General features: G+C 48.5%; 1 protein-coding gene across 1 annotated transcript; it reads right to left on the minus strand.

The window, feature by feature from the left end:
* Positions 1–8612: 8612 nt before the first annotated feature.
* Positions 8613–17217, minus strand: LOC127341791 (probable serine/threonine-protein kinase At1g54610). Its single transcript, XM_051367722.2, has 8 exons — positions 16708–17217; positions 15534–15818; positions 14872–15189; positions 14543–14770; positions 13759–13859; positions 12729–12831; positions 9358–9798; positions 8613–9089 (listed from the first exon to the last, which is right to left on the minus strand). Exons 1-8 carry the CDS (start codon positions 17029–17031, stop codon positions 8832–8834), a joined length of 2058 nt encoding a protein of 685 aa, XP_051223682.1. The 5' UTR covers positions 17032–17217; the 3' UTR covers positions 8613–8831.
* Between the last annotated feature and the right edge of the window lie 6654 nt (positions 17218–23871).

Consider the following 23871-nt stretch of genomic DNA (forward strand, 5'->3'; position numbering starts at 1 on the left):
AATTGGTGGTGTCGAGATTGTGCGCTTCAAATCCTCGAAGGCTCTGTCGGCCTCTTCGTTCCACTGGAATTTATCTCCTTGCTTTATTAGAGCGTCAATTGGTACCGCTTTTGCTCCCAACTTTGGCGACGAATCTGCTCAAAGCTGCGACTCGCTTGATTAGCTGCTGTATTTCTTTCAACTTTGTTGGCTTCCTCATTGTTATGATAGCTTGTATTTTGTCGGGATTTGCTTCAATCCCTCTTGCTTGAGAATAGGAATCCCAGAAGTTCTCTGCTTTGGGACGCCAAAGGAACACTTCGTCGGGTTCAGCTTGAGGCAGAATTTGTTGAGGTTGTCGAAGGTTTCCTTGAGATCCTCGATCGGTGTTGCCCCCTCTTTTGACGTTATGATGACATCGTCGATGTATACTTGCACGTTTTCCCGATCTGTGTCGCCAAACATACGCATCATCCTGCGATATGTTGCTCCCGCGTTTTTAAACCGAAAGGCATTGTTACATGTAACGAGAACACGCCGTAAGGTGTTATGAACGCTGTTTTGGCCTCGTCTTCTTCTTTCAATCTGATCTGGTTATAACGAGAATATGCGTCGAGGAAGGAAAGACGTTCACATCCAGCCGTGGAATCGATAATTTGATCGATCCTCGGGAGGGGAAAGTGATCCTTTGGACAATGTTTATTGAGACACGTAAAGTCGACGCACATGCGAAGGACTGTCGTGTGTTTCTTCGGCACCATCATTTGGGTTAGCTACCCATGTGGCTTGTAGATATCTCTTTGATAAAACCAGCTTCCTTAAGTCGATTTACTTCGATAGCATAGCTTTGCGGTTTGGTTCCGAAAAACGCCGCGAGAGGTTGTTTGATTGGTCTCGCTAATGGATCCAAGTTTAGGTGGTGCTCGGCAAGTTCCCTGGGTACTCCTGGCATGTCAGCTGGACACCATGCGAAGATTTTCCAGTTCTCACGGAGGAACTCGACGAGCGCGCTTTCCTATGCGATATCCATGTCGTTTGCGATAGATGTCGTCTTTTTCGGGTCTGTCGGGTGAATCTGCATCTCCTTAGAATTTTTCTCGGTATTGAAAGTTGATTCTTTATTTGGCCTTCCAACGTACGGCGACGTCGTAATCAGTCATGCTTTTTGACGCCAAATACTCAGCTTGCATCCCGAAAGTTTCGATAGCCGATGAAAATCCTTATCGCACTTATCGGCTAAGGCAAAGCTTCCTTTGATCGTGATTGGTCCCTTTGGTCCAGGCAACCTCCACAACAGGTATGTATAGTGTGGCACCGCCATAAATCTAGCATATGCTGGTCGTCCCAACAGAGCGTGGTATTGCGACGGAAAATCCACGACTTCAAATTCCAACCTCTCGATTCTATAATTTTCTCGGGTCCCAAACTGAACGTCGAGATTGATCTTCCCCAATGGATAACTTGGTTTCTCCGGTGTGATGCCGTGGAACCTTGTGTCTGTTGGCTTCAAGTTTGCTAAGGATATGTTCATCTTCCTCAATGTATCTGCATACATAAGGTTTAGGCTCTTTGCCGCCGTCTATGAACACTCGAGAGACATCAAATCTTGCGATAAGCTTCTTTGGCAGAATAAGTCTTGGCCCCATACTGGTCGAGGAACTTGCTGCGGATGATCTGCTATTGTGAAGCCAATATCTTGTCCCGACCAATTAAGATACTCAACTGTTGGTGGAGGCATTTTTACGCCATAAACACCTGTCGTGAGATTACTTTACGAGCTCTATTGGACGGCCTTCCCTTACGAATCATTGACACCGCTCCGTTGGAGTTAGGATCAACATAAGGTGGTGGTGGAGGTGCTGCCGCTATTCTCGAGCTGATGCCGATTGTCGTCTGTAATCGCGGGAGGAGGCGGCAAGTGGATCTCGCACGGGTTCTCGAGGATTTCTCTGTGTTGCCCGCGCATTAGCGTGCTCTGCATACCTTAGCATTGCACGAAAATTTCGATAGTCTTTCTGCAGGTGCCACTTTGTCTTTTACCGTTGTCGAGGAAAAAGTGCATTTGACACGGCCCATTCATCATCTCTTCAGGGGACACGAAAGGCCTTGGGAACCTAGGCCCGCTATTTTGCCTGTTGTTGCGAGAATCATCCCTGTTATCACCTCGCTGTTCACTGCTTCTACGATAATCATCTCTGTTGTTTCCTCCCGTGTTTGCTGAAAACCTGCCGAAATTTGCCCTGGAGCGTCATAGTTCGAAGATGCTGCCGAGAAATCGTCGCCTCGGTTGGTAGTTTCGACCACGGTCCTCCTCTCGGCGACCTGTGCCGTTTGTTGTGGACAGCGTCTTCTCCATCTGCCCATCTGTTTGCTATCTCCATTAACGCGGATCTTGTCTTTGGATTGGTCCTTCCCAAGTCTTCGACAAAATCTCCACGCCTGATTCTGCGACAAACGCATCTATTGCTCTCTCGTCGGATATATTTTCTGCCGAGTTTTTGATGATATTCCACCTTTGGATGTACTTTCTCATTGGCTCATCGGCTTTTGTCGACATGCTCTCAACTCCTCTAACGACGCAGGTTTTTGCACGTGGACCTGAAGTTCTTGACGAACACGTCCTCGAAACTTTCCCAGTGTCGATAGATCTGGAGTGAGTTTCTTTATCCAAGATCGTGCGGCTCCACTCAAATGCACCTGGATGCTTTGCATAGCTGTTGCCCTGGTTCCTCTGTAAGCTTCACTGTCTCGAGATAATCCACTAGCCAATCCTCTGGATCTTGAAGGCCGTCGAACTTCTTGAAGTTGTCGGGTAACTTGAATCCTGATGGGACTCGAGTTTTTCGGACTCTCCTCGTGAAGCATGGCAAGCCGCACATATCTTCGTCATTAAGCTCCGGAGATTGCCGATGATCCCGTCTGCTTTGCCGCGCTCTGTCGACCCTTGCTTGTGCTGCTGTGTGTCTCTTACTCCACTTGGTCCTTCGAGTCTTGCCGCTGTTGCTGCAGGTCGTGGACTATTTTGCCGTGCCGCTCCTTCGGGAGGCGTTGATACAAACGCTGTCCCCATAGCTCCAACTCCTGCTACCGCCATATTGTATAGTGTTTCCCTTGGATCACCTGGAGGTGGTTTAGATGCGAGGATAAAAGCATGTGTCGCCATATACCCAGCCTCTGGTGTCTTAGGGATGATGTTTCCTCTTGTATCTATCGACATGAAAGACATGTCGAGGTTTTGGACCAAGTGCTCTCTTTCTGCTTCGGGTATATGTTGCAACCTTGATCTTGCTCTGTTCCGCGCCTCCCTGTGGCTATCACCCGAAGTTCTAGATTGTCGACTTAGATCTGCCCTCCTCCTGCTAGATGCAGAAGCTGCCTCCTTTCTTCTGTTTAACTCAGCTGTCTGTTTTTCCAATTCTCTTGCAGCTCGTGCGAGCCTATATTGATATGCTTGCAATTCCTCTGGTGTGGCTGTGGTGGCCATTGGTTCTGAACCGTTCATAGCTCTCGCGGCTCTATCCCACGCTGCTTGCGAAAGCTGAACTCTGTCTCGCGGCTGCGGCCCGACGTATTTATTGCCCAGGCCTTGTCGCAGATTGGAGGGATCGACGTATGGATTTCCCAGATCGTCGAAAGCCTCAGATGTTTCCTCTTGATCTTCAATGGCATAAATCTGATGATACTTTGTACTCAGATCTATGTTGGGTTTGGTGACATCATCGTTGAGATTGATGAAGACCTTGCCCACTGTGATAGATTTGTCGATGAAGTCGTAACTGTCGACATCGCTTGAGCCATCGCTTATATATGAGTCCGCAGATGCCTCAAACGATATGTCGTTGAAGATCTTGGCGAGTTTCTCTCTTGCTCTGGTGCTGACGTAGCGTGTCGACGAAGTTTCCTCTTCTCCTGACTCGGTTGACGATGTATAGCTTGAAAAATCAGAATCGACCGCCGACGATCCCGTCGAAATCGGAATTTCGACACGATACGATCCTTCCTTCTCGACGCGAAAGTGAAACCTTCCGAACGTCATCTCCATGGGCTCCGCCAGATACGCATATGCATCCAAACGGGAGGGTGGGTGAGGAACAAAATCGACAAGACCAGCAGCGATCTGTTTACCTCGATCCATTGTGTTGCTTGCGGTTGACGATGCCGAAGATCTTGAACGTGCCATCGAGACCAGATCCTTACGCCTCTAATCCCCACAGACGGCGCCAATTGACGAGGTATCAACTTGTCAATGCCTATGGATTGTAGGCTAGGGTTTAGTTGGAAGTAGAGGGCAAGTAGATCTCGAAGGTTTCAGCCGAAAAGTACTCGACGATTATGAGAACTAGGGTTTGTAACAATGATTCGATGATCTCTTCGTCCCTCGACTCCCCCTTTATATAGGAGGCGGAGCCGAGGGTTTCGTTTTGTACAAGTTACAGAGTCCGGGACGGTTTCTAACTCATCCCGCCAGATTACAAATAACATTTCCTATTACAACTCTAACTTTCCTTAATATATCTTGGGCTCCCGAATCTTCTTATCCTTCGGGTAGTGGGCCTTCAGTAATCCCCGGGTACTATCTTCGGCAGGCCCATTTGGGATGCCTATGTCACCGACTGCCTTCGGTGGATGAAGTCAGCCACCACCACCATGTCCGGGCCGAAGACCCGGACGTCCTCAAGCCGCGAAGAAGACCCAGCGAAGCATCCTCGTGCCATTGACGAGACGCAGCCGCGATGGATCGCGATCCGAACCTCCGGCCCAGATCCGACCACACCGCAGCCAACATCCGCCGCCGGCCGCCGGAGATCCGCCGGCCACCACCGTCCCGCTGCGTTCAGTCGACGGAGGAGGAGGGTGTAGGCCACCGCCCCCACACGCTCCCGCAGGCCGCGCTGCGCTCTGCCGATGGAGGACCGAGCCGCCACCGCCGCCTCACCACAGGGGCTTTGCCCCGCGGCGTCCTCGGCGACGGCGGCGGAGGAGGGGGCCTATAGGGGAGGGGAGGAGGGCGGAGTGGAGGGGAACTCCCCGGGGACGGCGGGCAGCGCCGCCGCCTCGGGGGAGAGGTTAGGTCGGGGAGGAGTGATCCACACTTTATGGTCGGGGGCCTGAATTAAATGCTCCTCGGCGACGGCGGCGGAGGAGGGGGGCATGTAGGGGAGGGGAGGAGGGCGGAGTGGAGGGGAACTCCCCGGGGACGGCGGGCAGCGCCGCCGCCTCGGGGGAGAGGTTAGGTCAGGGAGGAGTGATCCACACTTTATGGTCTTGGAGGTAATTAGGAGCAGGGAATGGGATTTAATGAGGTAAATCCGCCGTTCGGTTCGTGGTTGGATCTTGCGGCGTGGCGTGGCGTGGCGGCGGGGATGGGCTGCTCGTCGACGGCCGCGGTGGTGACTGCTGTGGTGGAGCTGCAGACCAGCTTGAATGACAGTAGGAGGATCGTGCGGACCAGCTTGAATGATGTCAGCGAACGGTTCCCAATATTTCTTTATTCTTTTTTCTGCCTTTTGTTTACGACGATCTTACTTTTCGTAAAGCTTCGATATAAAGCTAGTGTGGTTGTAAATGTGAACCTTATCTCTGTTAGATGTATATATCTGTATATTGTAGTTTCCCCATATGTTAGGGGGTTTTCTGCATATTTGCACATGTACATGTACTATATATTGTGGCCTTTGGCCCCTGGTAATACAACAAGCATATTGCCCTAACATGGTATCAAAGCAAAAATTGGTCCTCCTCCTCTTCTAGTTCGTACGGATGTTTCTTTGAAGCTTGTTCCCGGCCGTTGTCCGCCGCCGCCGGTCCTCCTCCCCCGCCCCCGGCCGCCGGCCCCGTCTTCCCTTCATGCACTAGCCACTTGAACCAAAAGTCTGAACTGATGAAAAGGGAAAGGCAATCTACTTGTACACGTCAACACCCTCTCTCACGTGTGAAGGGAAAACGAGAAGACAAGTCAACACGTGTAGAGAGGCAAAGAGGCAGCGGGAGGCCGTATACACATGGCAGGAGGCTACGGGGATTTTTTTAGAATAAATTGTGAAAGACAGGATTTGAACTCGAAAACTGGGGCTCTGATACCATGTTAAGCTCCATGCACTAGCCACTTGAATCAAAAGTCCAAACTGATGGAAAGGGAAAGACAATCTACTTGTACACGTCAACAATCTCATGTTTTATAAAATGATGCAAACCATAGCGGCCGGCTACGGTAGGGGCCATCTCTAATTACAACTCGATTTCTCTACTTTCTCATCCCTTGCTCTGCCATTTCTCATCTCATATTCTGAATTATCTATTATTTGTGATCCAAACCTTGTGATCGTGAGAAGAATGGTATCGGAGCAGTCAACTTGTCCTTAGTCCTTAGATATAGATCGGCTTCCTTGCTTAGGGTTGAAGGGCTAGTTCCTGTGTAAAATTCCGGTCACAAGGAGAACATGATCTGGACTAGGGGTGGTGTGGCGGTGTTGGGTGAGAATCTAAGGCAAGGTTGAAGCAACATACTGCTTCTTTGGTTAAAAAAAAGGAAAATACTTCGTTTCCTTCGGAGGATCGCTACCATCGCAGCCTCCGGGTCACGCTGGCGACACGCGTCCTTCCGCGTGGAGCAAAAATAAAAAACGAGCAGGTTCATTCTTATCCCGTCGCCCGCATCGTCCTCCTCCACACAGTCATCCGTTCTCTCTCTCCCTTTCCAGCCGCCGCCGCATCCAGCTGCATGCCGCCGCCAGCACCGTTTCCTTCCGAGCCGCCGCCGCATCCAGCCGCGCGTCGCCGCCAGCACCGCTGCTCTACATGCACATCACCTCCTACCGCCCCCTCCCCTCCTCGTGCGGCCTCCGACGAGGTAAACTTCGCGGTCTGCCGCTGATGAGGACGCCATGGCCTGTAGAGTGGCCACGCGCGCCGCCGGATTATCCAAGTGGCACTGGCGGCTGTGCTGGTGGAAGGCGTTGCTCCCACGCTTGGCCATCGATGCTCTAACGGGCGGCCGGACCTGCTCCCATGGGCGGCCGTCGTTGCTCCCTCGGGCGGAGGCGTCGCTGCTGCAGCTCGTCGCGCTGCTGCAAAGGCCGGGCACCAGAGCTGCAAGCCCCTGCCCCCATAGCTGCAAAGGGCGGCCAGCGGTGCTGCCAATGCCGGCTGCTTGTGCTACCAACATCGACTGGCGGAGCAGCAAAGGGCGGCCGGCGGTGCTGCCAACCTCGACCGCTTGTGCTACCAACATTGATCGGTGGTGCTCCCAATGCTGGCTGTATGTGCTACCAATGCCGGCCGCTTCTGCTACCAACAGCGAGTCGGCGACCGGCGGTGCTTCAAATGGCCGTCGCCGGAGCTGCAAGCGGTTCCGGTGGTGCTGCAAATGGCAGTCGCCGGAGCTGCAAGCGATTCCGGTGGTGCTGCAAATGAAGGGTGGTGGAGCTACCAAGGAAGTGTGGTGGAGCTGCAATCATCCGCCGCAACTGTTGCAAGGGAGCAACAGTGATGTGATGGGTGGCTTCTCCGATGAAGGTGCGGTAGGCGGTGCTGCTCTTCGGCGATGAGCGACACCATGTGTGTGCGGGGGGCGCTCATGTTGTTATGGAAGTGTTGGGTGCTGGGAGCGCGGACGGCGGTGCTTCAAGACATGTAGCGAGCTCCAAGGCGAGGGTACGGATTTCGCCGGCGGGGTACAGACTTCTCCGGCGGTGCTGCCAGCGCGGGTGGGGTTCAGGAGGACGGCGCTGCTGCCAGCGCGGGTGGAGTTCGGGGAAGATGCGCTTTCTCTTTCATTTTTGTTCGTGAGGTGTTTTTCCTCTTTTTCTTTAGTTAGTGGGTGGTCCAGATAGACACGTGTCAAACGCTGGATCGGCTGTTTCCAGCCTCCGGAGGATTCTCAGCGTTATCCTAAAAAAAAATCCCTTTCTTTCCGAGTTCTTACCTATTCGGGGGCGATGGGAAAATGTTAGAATGGAGGCGAAAAGGAGAAGGAGGAGTTTTTATAACCATGGAAGAGTAGGATCAAATCATACTCGATATTTAGAAAAAAGCTTGATGATTTTGCACAAGGGTAGATCGGGTTGTCCAGGCAGCAGAGCAGACTGATCATTTCGCTGGCCTCCTTACCAGATTGAACCTGCAGCAGGGCATGCCAAAGACAGATCCAGAATCCAGGTACATCAACTCACGAATCCAGTGTGCAAGGAAAGGCAGCTGCAGCTAGGAACACTCGTCTCATCAGACCTATGCAAACTGAGCAAGATACTTGGACTTGGAAGAAATCTCTTGGACAAAATTTTGCACGAAACTCAAGAAGAGGTTTGCAGAAAAATAAACATGATGTTGTTAAAATCTTCCATGCACCCAAAAAAACTGGAAAGTGGATAATTACATTGATTCATTTGAGGACAAGGTTGGACAGTAAGGAGGAAGAAGCACATACTCTAGAAAATAAAGGGTTGCTTTAACCTAAGACACCAGCAACTCTCCGTTTGTGCAATCTCAGTGGCGATCCACAGGCTATCTTACACAATCTGAGCCCGTGTTGATCACAGTTGCAGTCTGGCACTTGCACTTTAAACATTGAATAGTGGATTCCACTCCAACGTCGCTAGCAAACCAGAAAACTAAAACATGGGAGACCCACCAGATGATAAGACTTTTCACAACACTCCAATTACCTCCCAATTAACAAACCGCTTTCTCTCCCTCTCGAAGGTAATTCCTACAGACAAATATTACACGGCCAAGTCTTTCCTGTACAGAATGTGCTGTGTATCCCAGGGGAACTAAGGGGGGAGGAAGCAATACTACTCCCCCGAAGAGATTTTGCTCCTAAGCTATGGAAAATCTCTGCCTACACGTCGGACTTACTGGGGCGCCGCTCGGTAGCTGGAGCGGCTGGAAGGGAAGACCGGTACAGCACCGAAGTCTCTTAGGCCAAACTGATGATGCCCTTCACCGGTATGCCCATGGGCCCTCCTCACTCGGGACTTCTCCACCCGGGTTCGCCGGAAGACTTCTTGGATTTGGCGGTCGTTCTCCTTCAGCATCTCGTCAACATTGCCTGGAGGGCATGAGGTCAGAGGCCCAGAATGGTGGATCTTGTTGCCTTTGGATCCGTAGCCCTGTTATCAAATGACAAGCAATCAGTTTTTCACGCTAGAGGTGTAGTCATATGACATTTCTCACACATGCATGAACAGAAACATGGTTTGTGAACTTGCACTGCACAGAAACTATACCCTGATGACCTTGGGTTTATCGAAACTAACGATGGACTTCAGTCATGGAAGTGCAACAGATGATACTTGAGAAACCCATGCAGCAAACATGAATGAAATGGCACGAGAAAGGTTTCCACCTCTTTTGCAGTTCAAGTTTGGAATTACTTACAATGGCTCCATCCACCCTGCTACTCTTGTCGTTTTTCTGGTGGAATGCTTGATCGTACTTTCCGCTACTACTGAAGGGTCCATTAATAGATTCAGACAGCCTCCGCCCATGAGCAAATGCTTCAGCTTGAGTAACTACTGTCCCATTGCTACCATCCGCACGTGTATTTGATCCTGCTGACAAAGCCACAGGGAAATTTGGCAGGTCTGCAACACCAGGTACATGAAGTTCCCCATTTTTGCTTGGTCCAGGTTTTGATGGGTGATTAACTAAAGGCCCAGAATGAAAGGTTCTCGCCGGGTACACACGTTTGGAGTTTTCAGAAGATTCAGTAGCATGTGTTGATCTGGGTGGTTCCATTGGAAATCCAGATGCAGAGTCTTCCTTGCAAGGATTAAACATCTCACTCCTGCTCTTGGTATTGTCTTGGGCTTGCCTTTTCTGAAATTGAAAAGAGAACAATTTTAGGCATTTGAAAACTTAAATTTCTGGGGATAGCAAAAATGTAGACGAAAATGTACTAGCCATGCTTATTGGTATATTTAGGACTTAATGTCCCTGTGAGGAAAAGAGGGTAACTTATTTTTACATGGAAGGAAGATGATATAGCATTATTGATGATTATGACTGGAAATATATTTCAAAGATAAATAATAAAATTAAATATACCTTTTTCTCCTTGAGCACACATCTAAATACATGTCATTATGTATAGAAGAAAACGACAAAGAACATGCAGGAGTACACACCACCAAAGGTGGCCTCCGACCAAAAATCAGATTAAAAAATAGGCAAAGGCTAGAAGCAAACAGCAATAACAGCAGAAAAGCTCCTAACCTAACACAGGGTCTGCTTGGTCAGGAGGACGAACATGTAAGAGCATCCCCACTCGTTGGCGCTCCCCACGCCCAAATCCGGACGAAACAACCGCCGGATTGGACGAAAATAAGTCGTGGGGAGTACCGTATTTCCAGTCGTCCACCCGGAGTTCGGCGGATAGAGTTTAAATTCAAACAAATCACCGTCCCGCGCTACAAGTACGGCCAGTTGATCGGCAAAAGGAGCAAAAGGATCAGCCACAGATCGGCGATCGGAGGGAAATTACACGGAGACAGGCTCGTCGGCAGTCCCAGCCGGCACGGCGGTGTCCGACGGACCAGTTTCCTCACACGTCGTGGCCGAAGCGGCTGCGGCGGCCGACGATGAAGCAGCGGCAGTGGACGTCGAAGCAGCCGCAGTCGACGAGGTAGATGGTGAGGCCGACGAGGTAGGAGCCGGCGGAGACGACGAAGGACTGGCCGGAGTGGCTCGGAGGATGTCGCTGCGGTGGCCCTGGTACCAATTCCTCGTCTCCTCGTCCATCAGTTCCATGTCGCCGCCGCCCATGAGGAACGCCAAGTCTGTGTTCCTCTTCTTCGCCGCCGCCGTCGTCTTCGACAGGCGATCCGGACGCCTTGGTTGGCGAGCATCTCCCGCCACCTGCCGTCGAACTTGTCGTTCCTCCCGTCGGCGTGCGACCTCAAGTCGGCCCGACACTTGTCGATCGACGCCGCATCCCGTCGTCGGCGGGATTGCCCGTCTTTTGAGCTCTTTGAGCTTCTTACGGCCGAGTTCGGGCGCCCTTCCGCCGCGCTTGCCGCCGGAGCGTCGGGGTTGTCTTGCTCGGTCTTGCTCTTCGAGAGGGTCGTGCGGACTTCCTTCCACTTCTCGCAGCTTCTCGAGGCGGGCGTAGACGTTGAGGAACTTGAACTGCAGCCGGTGTCGTCCGTGTACATGTCCAAAGCTCGGCGCGGTGGGAAAAAGAGCACGGCGATACGGGTCAGCTAACGACGATGTACCTCGGTGATGCGGGGTCGACGGAGCATACCTTTTGCTCCAAGTCGTGGCCGCCGATCGGCCGTTTGTCGCACTCCTCCCGTATGCCGTGCCATTTGTCGCATGCCGTCTGCATGATCCCCCAATGGGTGGCCATTGCCTTGTCTCCCGGTACACGTTCATGTTCGTCTTGTTGAAGTAGGGATCGACGAGTTTGCGCTCCTCGTACGCTGCTTCACTCGAAGCCAATATGTGTCGAACGACCGATTGGCCCCGATTATGCCGTTCGTGGACACGGTCTTCCAAGCTTCGGCGAGGCACTCCTCTTCCTTCGGCGTCCATTTGATACGCGGTTCGGCGGGCGGCGAGTCCTTCTTCCTCTTCTTCTTCCCCTTCGACGGGTTGGCGGCGGCTTGTGTTGGCTCTTCTTCTTCCTCATCTTCTTCTTCGACGGCTTGGCTTCCGTCGGCAACATCCTCCCGATGCTCGTTGCGCGCCGCCACGGCCGGCCGTCGCCCTCTGCTCCTCTTGCGTGAAGAACCCCGGGCACGCGGCGGCGGCAGCCATGAAAACCCCGGGCTCGCGGCGGCGGCGGCGGAGCCGGAGGTGATCATCTCGTGGATCTCCTCTTCGTTCGGCGCCGCCATCGCACCGAACGCGAGCGGCCCTCGTCGCATGGCCGGCGAGGTGTCCTCGAACTGGCCGCCGCCGCCGACGTCAAGCTCGGGCGGCGACGGCGTGGACCTGGACGGTTGGACGTAGGCGCCCTCTTGGAACACGGTAGTCGGCGACGGCGAGTACAGCGAAGGGGAGAAGGACGACGGGGAACTGGTTGTACCTTGCGTCGGCCATTGGCCGGGGAACATGCTGCCGCCCATGGCCATGCCGATCATCCTCGCTTGTTCGTCTGGGCCGCCGCCGCCGCCTCTTGGCGGCGGCTTTTTCACCCTCTCCGCCACGCCGCTTGTTTCCACCTCACGCCGTTCTCGTCGCCGCCCACTCGGCGTTCGACATGCCGGCGGCTTCGTCTTCTTCGCCCGCATCTTCCTCGCCGGCGCCTTCGGCGGCATTTTGGTGGACGAGAAGACGAGGAGGAGAGTGGTGGTGGACGAGAAGACGCCGCCGGGAACTGGAGCTGGAAGACGAGGAGATTGGGGAATTTCGGCGGGAGAGAATGGGGATATGCAAGCAAATTGGAGGGAATGGGGATATGCAAGCAAATTGGAGGGAAAATCGACAGGATTTGGTTTTCCAGGCGCCGACTACGCGGGTCCACATGACGTTTCGCGCCAAAATCTTTCGTCCGGAGTCCCCGAGCGCGCCCCGGGGGGCCGGGGATGGCGTGGGCTCGCCGGATGGATGAAGGGCCAAATCCGGACGAAAACGAGGAACCGGGGGCGCGACTGGGCCGAATTTCGCCGTCCGGATGGAAAAAACGTCGCTCGGGGGCCTCGTCGGGGGCACGAGTGGAGATGCTCTAAGTCATCAAGCACACCTCAACAAGCTAAAGATAAGCAAGACTACATATTCAGCAAGATGTCAAGTGGTAGCTATACCTGCAACGATGATACTAATTCTGCATTCGCATCAGGTGCAGGGACTGCTCTTGATTCTCTAGTTCGTCTTTCAGGATTTTGCTTCCCACCAGCAGTACCTTGCCTAGAGAAACACAAATGATGGCATTAGAGATTCATGACACGACTTTTCCTTTCAATGAAGTATTAAACTATCAAACCACAAAAAAAGCAGGCAATGAACCATAGGCAATGAAAGAGTATGAACTGATCATTTAGATGTAAATGTATGAACTCGACCTGGACAATATATATTTTTACATGTAGGGGAAGAATATCCCTGTGTAAACTTAGAACAGGTGAATAACGGCAATGGTTCACTCGCTAGGCTTCATGACATCTGTCCAACTAGCTTATGTATGCACATTGTTGAGACTACTCAGTACTCACTTAACTTGCATCTAATTTCCAAAGAAACTGTGTTGGGCAGACATGGGAAAATACAGTACCTACACTGGATAATCATTTTATGGGAATGAACATGTATAAAAACTGTAAGTTCCATGATATGCCCCAAATAAGAGCCTGGTTCTTCCATGCCATCTGATTTAAAATTCCTTCTATGCCATCAACATGACCATTTTGCCAGTGTATTCCATGCATCTGGAAATGAATACCATTGGGGCCAAATGGACACAGTGATGACATATAGGAAAGAAAACTTGAAACCTAATGGCATGGAAGGAGAAGGGAGTTATTTAGTTGATGATTTAGAACTCTGGACTCATTAGGTGGCATTAAATGGATTTACTTCCAACAAATTGGAAAGATAAGCTGAAAATCACTGTATGCTCATGTTCATCATAACCAGGCAAATATATGGGTTTTATGGACAACCACAAGCTAGGCATTCGATTAAGTAATGAAGCTGCTAGCGCAATTTCCACATTGTGGATAAAGAATCTTATATCTTTGCAAAAATGTGTTTCCCTTATAAGTTCTACATGAAGAATGGCAGCATATGAGCACTCGGTCAAAACTTAATACGCAAACATAAGTTTGTTGAGAGTACCTTCGACCTTCCTCCTCTCGACGTTTTGCATCATACTCTTTGCTGGGAGGATATCTCGGCAAACTTGAAGGATTGCAAGCATATGGTTTTGTTGTGAAAAACTACAAAACCATAATAATAATAATAATAAATACATGCTTGAATTTCTAAAATAGTAAGTGCAAAACAAAATTGTGGATGCTATCATAATGTAGCATTTACAAATTCAGCTCAATAGTTAATTGTTGCTGTTGAAGTGTATAACTTTTGAGGTGGCTCGAACTTGCAAGCTACATCATTTTCCAACAAAGACACAGACATCAAGTAGACCACAGAAATGGTTGGCTATATGTTTATAATATCACCCTTTTTTATCCAATTGGCAACTGTCATAGTATCATTTACAATACAAGCTAACTAGGAGGAACTCTTCAATTCTTCATTGCTGTCACAGAGAATAAAATCTAACTAGGGGATGGTGACTTCATAGACAATACAAGCTAACTAGGAGGAATTCATCATTGATGTCATAGACAATACAAACTAGATGTCCTTTTACAAAATGCTTAAAGTCCCAATCAGAATGAAGTTGATCTAGAGTTCAAGAAATTAAAAATTGATGAAAAGTAAGGTGGAAATGTTTCAGTTTGCTACGTTAACACTTTAACCACTATAACATGATGAGAAAAAATAAATTGGGAACTGAAATGACAAAGTGTAATTGATCAAATAAATATGCAGATGATCAAAATAACCAAACAAAATTGTCTTCTGGCGCTGGAAAAGTCGGGAGGAATTTTAATACCTCGCTTTGCAGCGCAGAAGATGCTGTTCCTCGATCTGCTGGGTCTACTGAAAGAAGAACATCTACCAATGCCCGAGCAGGTGAAGGAAAATCTTTAAATGTGTCTGTAACTCGTCTTGCATAGGGATGTTGTGGCTTAAATATTGTCGCATGGGGAAGTCTAGACTTCCTCCAATAGTCCTCTGATGGTGAACCACAGAGTTTAAATATTTTATGCAACTGCTCAACCTAAAGAAAGAATAGTATGCACAATTTAGTTTTATGATCAAATTGATAAACATTTACTAATCTGATTTGCTTTGAGTACCAAAAGGAGCTTCATTGCATACCTCTGTTCTACCAGGCATGATAGGCTTGCCAGCATATAACTCAGCAAGAATGCAGCCAGTACTCCAGAGATCTACAGCGACGCCATAATTCGTCGCACCAAGCAAAAGTTCTGGTGGTCTATACCAAAGTGTGACCACGCGACTAGTCAAAGGGTGCCTTTGTTCGGGATCAAAGAAACTTGCTAAGCCAAAATCGGCTATCTTCAATATGCCTCGGTTGTCAATCAAGAGATTAGAACCCTTAATGTCGCGGTGCAGAATGTGACGACTGTGACAATGCTCAAGGCCACGGAGTAGCTGTTGCATGTAACATTTAACCTGCAAACAAACGATGCTTATATTACACAAATGTTTTTAACTTCTAACTATATTTGAAGTAAAAAATGCTACTTGTGACTCTCTTTTGAAACCAATATAGCGTATGGATGCTATGTACTATCACGTCCGTTCCAAAATGTAAGCCTTTTAGAAAGATATTTTAGCTTTCTAAAAAGGCTTACATTATCTTTCTAAAAAGGCCTACATTTCGGAACGGGGGTAGTATTTCCTTTCATCGACACTAAGATGTTATTAATTATTGCATAACATGAAATGATTTTTTCAGGAATATTGAATGAGAAATGCACTAAGCAACACTGCATCTGAATACTGTAATTATGTACCTGAGGCTCAGTCAATTTTAGTCCAGGAAAAGAAGCTAGGCCAGCTAGGTCATGCTCCATGTACTCAAAAACAAGATATAAGCTACAAGACATCCTTGAAGTTACTAGCCCCTCCAGCTTAATAATATTTGGATGATCAAGCCGTCGCAAAATGAGAATTTCCCTCGCCATAAATTTCACACTCTCAGGCTCCAAATTATCAAATCGCACTTTCTTTAGAGCAACGATCTTCTGCCTTTCAAGATCGCGAGCTCTGTATACATTGCTGTAAGTTCCCTGACCAATCTGTATACAAAATAGCAGTGATTTAACACAATATTGCATTAAAATCGAACTTAATCCAGTTGGTATTTACATGTTAAGACTGAAAAATAGCTTCAGCAGGATCAGTGTACACAGGTTACAGCATAAAATGTGAGTCCCACAAAAAGAAAAGACGATGCTTTCAACTAAATAGTACACGTTAGTCTGTTACTGACCTTTCCAAGCTCACAGTACTGACCAATGAATCACACAGCATGGTGAACAGAATAACTCCAATTTAATCTAACATCTAATAAAATTCAGTACACCTTGAAAAGACCAGTTCCATGATTAGAAGAATATTCGTTGCCTATTTTTTATTTATTTTGCACTTCGTACGTGTGTCTAGTACAGTAAGGGCTTGTCTGGATGGAAGGGGTAGCTAAAGATTCTTCTGGATCGGAAGGAAGATGAAAACAAGCGCCCTAGTAGAAGGATGTTTGCACCATTAATGGCAGTGTTTGCCCTGGGTATTAATAATGTCCAACATTTCCAGGCTCCCAAGGTCCACTGAAATTAACAAGAAAAGTCCAGAAGAAAGAAAAGGCCACCGCATTTTCGCATCCAACATAAAAGCCCACTCATAGCAGAATTTAATGGTACTGGTACCAGTCGTCCCCAGCTATCAATTGTATTGTACCACTAGAAAGGTAAATTCCCCCCATTGCAGAAGCAATTCCCTTTCGTTCCCAAGCTTCCACTAGCGCGGGAGAGAGAATAAAGTAAGTGGAACGACAATTACAGCGCAATTTTACTAGTAGGAGTAGTACTTTTTTTTACTGCTCCGATGTGCCGAAGCAGCAGAGACCAGAGCTAGTACGAGCAAAAAAAGTGAAGCAAGAAGGCAAGAAACCAAGAGAGCGTGCGTGACCTTGTCGAGCTTCTCGAAGGACTCGGCGCGGCGCGGCACCCAGCCGCGCACGGCCTCGGCGGCGACGGCGACGAGCCAGGGCGGCCAGCCGGCCGCCACCTGCTCCCCCTCCACGGCCCGCGGCACCGGGCTCCTGACCTGGCACGTGGCCATGGCCGTCGCGGCCGCCCGCCTCCGCTCGAGCGCCTCGTCCCGCGCCCTCGCCTGCTTCCGCGCCTCCTCGTCCCGCCTCACTACGGGCACTCCCGCCGCCGGGAACTTGGCCGGCGGCGGCGGAGGCGTCTCGTCGTCTATGGCCGCGGGGCGGCCGCACACGCAGCCCATGGTGGCGCTGGCGCCGGAGGAGAGCGCGAGTCACTCAGCTCGGCCGGCCGCGCCTCCGGGGCAGGCACGGCATGCGGGGGAGCGGATCTTGGGGTTGGAGCGAATTGCGGGGGAGTGCGGTTAGGGTTTGGAGTGGGAGAGGGGCTGGAACTTGGTAGTGGAGGCAGGGGAGTAGTGTGCGACTAGGCTAGCAACGGCCTGGTGAAGAAGACGGCAGGGATCAGGGATTGGTTGTAATTTTAGGTTTACACAAGGGTGATATAACCAAAACAAAATTCTTTCTTTGAGAGTTTTCCATGGGAAGGCCTCACATGTTGTGTATTTTCCTGATATGGGCTTTGGAAAATTTGGAGTATCTAAGATTTTGGTGTTGATTTTTGCTGCAAAAAACATTATAGTACATCAAAATGTAGCAACATCAATTGGCTCATTTCATGTGACAGCAGCAAAGAGCATGGTGGATGTAGTCATAACCTCTTCTGTAGCATGATCTTTTGTCGCTAAGGGCATCCATAATGTATAGATCGCCAAATCTGAGATAAACTAGAATCTAGCTACGGAGTGTAATATGGCAATACCTTCACACTGTAGTTGGTTCTAAATTGTTTGTACCGTGGGTCCTGATACTAACATAACTAGTATAAAATAGCTTTTCCTCTCTCAACATCTCTCTCTCTCTCTCCTCACCCATCTATTTATTTTCCTCCGCGGTGAAACTCTATTCTTTATTCCATCAACATGGCATCAGAGCAGCTAATTGCTCTGGTTTCCTCTTTTCTATGATTTGGAACTACCTCCACAAGGTAGGGAACTAGTTCCAAAAGCTAAAAGCCAAATTTGGAACCACTTTTGGCTACGCATTGTGGATGATCTAATGACAATGGCGAGCAAGCATGTAAAAGTGTATAAACAATACGTGTTTGCGATTATTCCTACCTAGTAAAAAAATTATCACAAGCACTACCTTTCAATTATATTACCTTTCTTTTATCTTCTGACTTCTCCACTCTTAACATGCATACAACTCTAGCGAGATAAATACACCAAAATGTTAATGTTCACTCTACCACATGAAAATAAATGCCCCTTTTATTTTTCTAGGAATGCCAGTTATGCTATTGAACTTTTTACCAACAAAGCAAGCCATCAGAAAATCTTATTTTCTTCGAAAAACTTGAATTAAGCAAGGTAGGTTAATTACACAATATTCCTAGAGCTTGAGGGGCTCATGTATTCCCACGGAAAAGCTCGTGAGAAACCGAAACGGAATAATCCAACTTTTGGGGGGCATATATGCAGATCCTTTTCCCCACCGGAATTAAATAAGGAAAGCAGCTGTTCTTCGCTGCAATGTCTCTGCACACTCGGCAACCTATTCGACGTCCTCTGCCTCATACCCACCTTCCCAACACTCACTGACAAGTCTGCGCAGCAAAGCTGGGGCCCAACCGTCAGTCGGAATACTGTGTGGGTCTTCGAGAACGACGCTGGCCGTTAGACTGTGCAGTGAGCTAGCGGCCAATTGGGTCGCGCAGGCCTAGGCGCTACGTGACCACACGGGGCGTACACGGGCTCTGTGCGTGCCAGAGTATGACGTGGTGGGCCCGCTGCCTGCTGCTGCCTCCGGTGAATTTTTTTGGCGGGTAATGTTGAGGCTGCTTGGCGAGTCGCGACTGGACAGCACCTGAAAGGCTGAAATTGAAAGTGAGTGGCAAGTATCAAGTGGAAGTGACTCGTGTAGTCGTTGCTGAAAACTCGGTAGAAAACCTTTCCAAGATGGCCATTTCTAGGACCTTGAGGGCATCTCCAGCGGCGCGACCCATTTTAATATCCGCGAGCGTCCGTTTGTGTCACGTTGCGGACGCAAAAATGATCACTTTTGTCCGCGCGTCCGTTTGCGTCTGGGGTCTGCTCCAGCGGGGTGACGCATTTAATTTTTTTTTCCTTTTTTCCCTCTTCTCCATTTAAACATAGTTTCAAATAAACATTTTGAAACATGATTTTACACAAACTAACACATAGTTTGGAACATGGTTTACACAAACTAACACATAGTTTGAACCATGGTTGACACAAATATAAAATTTAAAAAAATAGAAGCCAGTTCTGTTGATTTCCGTATGTTCGCTGTCAAGAAAGAACATTCAAGGGCACCCAGTCACCCAAACTGGAAAATTCAGCGGGGGGAGATGGTGCCCTTGTTGGTTCTACCGATGAAGCGAACATCCAGAAACCTCGACTACTGGCTTCGTCTGGCCCGTAGCCAGATTCGCTGCAAAGAAAGAACACTCAACATTCTAACTATCGGTGTCGGAGCCGGAGTCGTCGCTGTGGTAGTGCTGCGGCGCAGCCGTGTCGTCGAACACCTTAACGATCATCTCGTCGTCCCCTCGTAGAGAAGGTGAGTGGCGGCGGGCTCGAGGTCGAGGTCACGGCGAACTTGTCCCACCCCGTGTGCGGGTACATCTTGCCATGCCCGTCGAACGGGACCTCCACGGTCCAGCGGCGAGAGAAGTTGCAGCTGGCCTCCCGTAGCTGCAAGTGCGCCGGCTCGACGCCGTCGACGAACTCGGCGAACTTGTCCGGTAGCCGCTTGATGGCGAGTGGGTCGTCGTCGATGCGGAGGAGGAACTCGAAGCAGCGCTCCTCCTGCGAGGACGGGGAGGGCGCAGGCGACGGCGAGCGTGGGGCCGTAGCTGCTCCACCACGGTGGCCCCTGCCCCGGCCACGGGGGCGCCCAGGGCCGCGGCCTCGGGCAGTGGGTAAGAGAAACCTGTCGGTCGAATATCTTGTTTCAACTTTTAGTACCATTTATTTGGGTTCGAACCTAGCATCTCCTGATTGAAAAACTCGATACCTTCTAAAAACATAGCTTTGGTGGAATAATCTCGTTGTTTGTATAGCTTAAAGGTGTGCAGGAAATGAGAAAGGCAAGGGAGGAATGGTTTCTACTCGCCGGGTGGAAGACCAAACAAAGAAGGAAGTTCAAGCGCAAAGTAGATGCCGCCTCGCCGGCCACCAGGACCGGCCATGGACTTCCTCGCGGGCTTGGCTGCGTCGCAGGAACACCTAGGCGGCGCTACGGTCGAGCTTTGTGGCGGCTAGCTAGGGTTTCTTTGGAGGAATGGATGAGGAAGAAGAACGCGTGCCCCCTTTATATAGGCCGGCGGCATGCGGTGGCTGCGGGACGTGTGGTGTGGTGACCCGGCATACCACTGCATGGTGTAGTATGCAAGTCTGATATAACACCAATGAAACACAGTTCCACGGGTATTATATCGCTCAGAGTGGTACAACAGAAACATATGCGGGTCCAAGGCATGTCTATAGAATTACAACATTGACTTTGTTACATAAGATTATCATAGCCTCCTACTTTACAATGAGGTAAAACTGCAAATAAACTCCAGAAGAACGACTCGTAGTCTAGTCTAATCATGAACTCTATTTGTAGAGTATTTCACTAACTACAGAGGCTAAGAATAGATTCTAGCTAAATAGGAGCTAGGTTTAGGAAGCTAGTTCCCTTCTATGGCTAAACTAGGTTTTCTCCTTGTTGGAAGTGGTATCTGACTCCTCTGACAGGGTCCTGTCTCTTGAAGTAGTTGTTGACTCCTCGGTCTTCGAGTTGCACTGTAGATCCTCATTCGATGCCTCCATATCTAAGCAGGGGATTTAAGAGTGGGATGAGTACGAGCGTACTCAACAAGTTCATTATAGGAAAGAGGTGTTTAATGCACTAGCTACGGCATTAGACCAGAAAGTCTAATACCAATGCAGGTTTTCATAACCATTTCTTCAAAAGGTTGCTTTTATTCAGAAGAACTATGTCCGTCAGCCTTCACCGGTTTACTAGAACTTCATGGAGCTCCTTTCCGGCCGCGTTCGCAGTTCCATATCCCGGAACAGGGAGTGCCAGGTCACGGTTTATTACACTCTGCAGAGGTGTGTTGCTTTACCCATAAGAGATCTTAACCTTGGTGCCAACCGAGCCGCGTGCTCGTCCACACTTCCTTTGGTGTGAGGCCCGGTATAAGGTCATAGCCAACCATATTCCTCCGCTACCTCGCACACCCACCCTTTGCTGCATTCCCGACCCTGGGTCCTCGCCGGTCCCATTATTCCCGTATTTCAGGGTGGACCCCGACCACGACGACAGTCTGGGATCGAACCAAACTCCTTCGCCGGCAGATGCAACCCCTCATAGACCGCAATACCGTGGGGACTTCAATGGCTTCCCCAACCTACCGCTTGCACTTCGGCGACAAGTGTGCTACGGACAAAGCCGTGGGGACTTCAATTGGCTTCCCCAGCCTACCGCTTGCCCCGACAGATGACAAGTGTCTACGGTAAAGCGCGTCCGTTGATGTACAAGAGGTGGAAATACGATTGACTATTCCGTCCCACTCCAGATCTTATGGTTAACACGGGTATTACGGCACAAAAATCACTGGACGACATTTGTTGTTTAATCCTAGATGGATATAAACCTTTGCAATGGAACCTCCACCATATCAACACAATCCATGGTTCCATTGCCCACCACATAGTCATATTCATAGTTATGAAAATAGTGGTTTTGGTTTTTATGCAATAGTGATAAACATAGTACTTTGCAAGTAATTTGGTAAAATACTCAAATGACATGAGTAGGCGATGAACTTGCCTTTCTTGACTGCAAGATTATGCAGGCAAGGTCTTCGATACGCAATAACTCCAAATTCTGAAATAGCATCATCGTCCGGTAAGGACGATGTTTAAAAGATTGGCAAGGATGCAATAATGCATAAGTATGAGATGCAATCGTTCTAAGCGTGACCTAACCCCGAGGATTTAAGATCAGTGAGTGGTAATGATTAGTTCAGGGTGTGTTGCACTTTTAGAGTGATTCACAAACAAGGTTCTTATTCAGGGTTGTGTTGTTTTAGAATCACAAGCAGATGGTAAAATAAATAGTACAATCATATACACCCAGGAATAGTAGTTGTATAATAAGTAAAGAGCAGTTGTCAATTTTATGTCTTGTAGTGCATGGTTGATGATTACTTATTATAAAATTCTAAAGAATAACTTTTGAAGAACATGTTATTTAATAAAGAACAAGTATGATTATTAGATTTGTGGGGTTCTATGGTTTTCTATGGTTCTGATTGGTTTCTGGAGTAAGAATGGGATGGATCCCAACACTGTTGGATTCATCAGTTACTAGAGATTGTATGGTTGAATTAAGCCTAAACATCCTAAGCAATTATTCATACAAGGTTGCTATCAAGATTGGTTCATCTTGTTGGTGATAGCTAGCTAGGGTTTATAGGTCCTTATAAGCAGGGTTGATGATGATTCTTTATTTACTTCAAAAGAATAACTTTTGAAGAACATACTTCTTAAATAATAAGAAGTATATCAATTAGGGTTGAGGTGGTCTAGGTTTTACTGTTGGTTCTTATTATATGAGGAATAATTGGCTCCTAAATAGGATGGTTGATAAGTATCCAACACTAGTAGGGTTTAGCGGAATATGGTTAGGTAATGCTCAAGATTTGGTATAGTTGCTCCTGAGGTTCATCACATTTGTGTGATGCTAAGCATGGATAACTAAGTTTGGTGTCTCAGAAGATAGGAACTAGGGTTGGTCCTATTTGATCAGCTAGGTTTGATTAAGATGAACACATGGAATGCTAAACTGTTAGTGATAGGGTTCTACATTTGATGTGGTCATGGCAAATATTTAGTTACTACTATGATTATATGACTATTATTGAAGTAATATGATCACATGTTTTAACCTAGGGTTTAGGTTTGGAAACCATTTAGGGTTCATATGAAGTAATGGAGGTAGGTTCTAAATGGCATTAGGGTTTTAGGATTCCACATGAAATTATGAACTACTATTTTATGTATAATGGAGTTAGGGTTTCCTAATCTACCATATAGTTCTTAAGGTAATAACTTCATTATAAGGTTGAAGTTATTAATCATTTTGAATTAAACATAAAATTGAATTTGGCATTTTTTTAATGAATTAATAATTAAGTTAATTATTAATCAGGGTTTAAATTCCAATATTAAGGATTAAATAAGTTACAAATAAAGAAAATTAGTGTTAATGTTTTCTTTATTTATTTACTGGTTTTTATTTAATTTGGAAAGTTTTCCTAATTATTGAATTTTAATTGAATTTAGAATTAATAAATAAGGCTTAAATAACAAGTATTAAATAATTGAATTTCTATTAAAAATAAAAATTTGATTTTATATTTTTATTGGATAGATTTTTCTTTTCTAAGAATTTTGATATCTTATTTGTATTTTTATGAGTTATAATGAATTTCCTAAATATTTGCAAAGTTTCAGCAATTATTGAATTTGAAATAAAACTGAAACTGACTAAACATACCCGGACAGATACCACCCACAGTCTATGACTGGTGGGGCCGTGTCCACCCCATCAGCCACGGGGCTTTGACCAAGTCAAAATTGCCACCGTGGCGTCGGGGCTGTTGACCGGCGGCAATTGGCGGGGGTCGCCGGCGCTCGGGTGCTCCCGCGGGGGCGTGCAGGGGCGCGTTGGAAAGAGCTCATGGAGGCGGACCATCTGGTGGTGGCGCCGCTCCGGTTTGGTCACCGGAGCGAGCTCGCCGGCGGGGCCGAGCGGCGGCGCTCGCAGTCGGATGATGCTACGGCGATGCAGGGGGTGAGGGAGAGGGATAGGAGGCGCTGGGGACTCAGTAGCTCACCACGATCCTGATGGAAGCGACGGCAGGGTTGAAGGAGCTCTAGGTCGCCGGAATCGACTGCTCCGGCCGTCGGAGAGGACGAGCTCGACGTCGACTCTCCGGG

The sequence above is a fragment of the Lolium perenne genome, chromosome 3, assembly GCF_019359855.2.
Source record: "Lolium perenne isolate Kyuss_39 chromosome 3, Kyuss_2.0, whole genome shotgun sequence".
Classification (NCBI taxonomy): domain Eukaryota; kingdom Viridiplantae; phylum Streptophyta; class Magnoliopsida; order Poales; family Poaceae; genus Lolium; species Lolium perenne.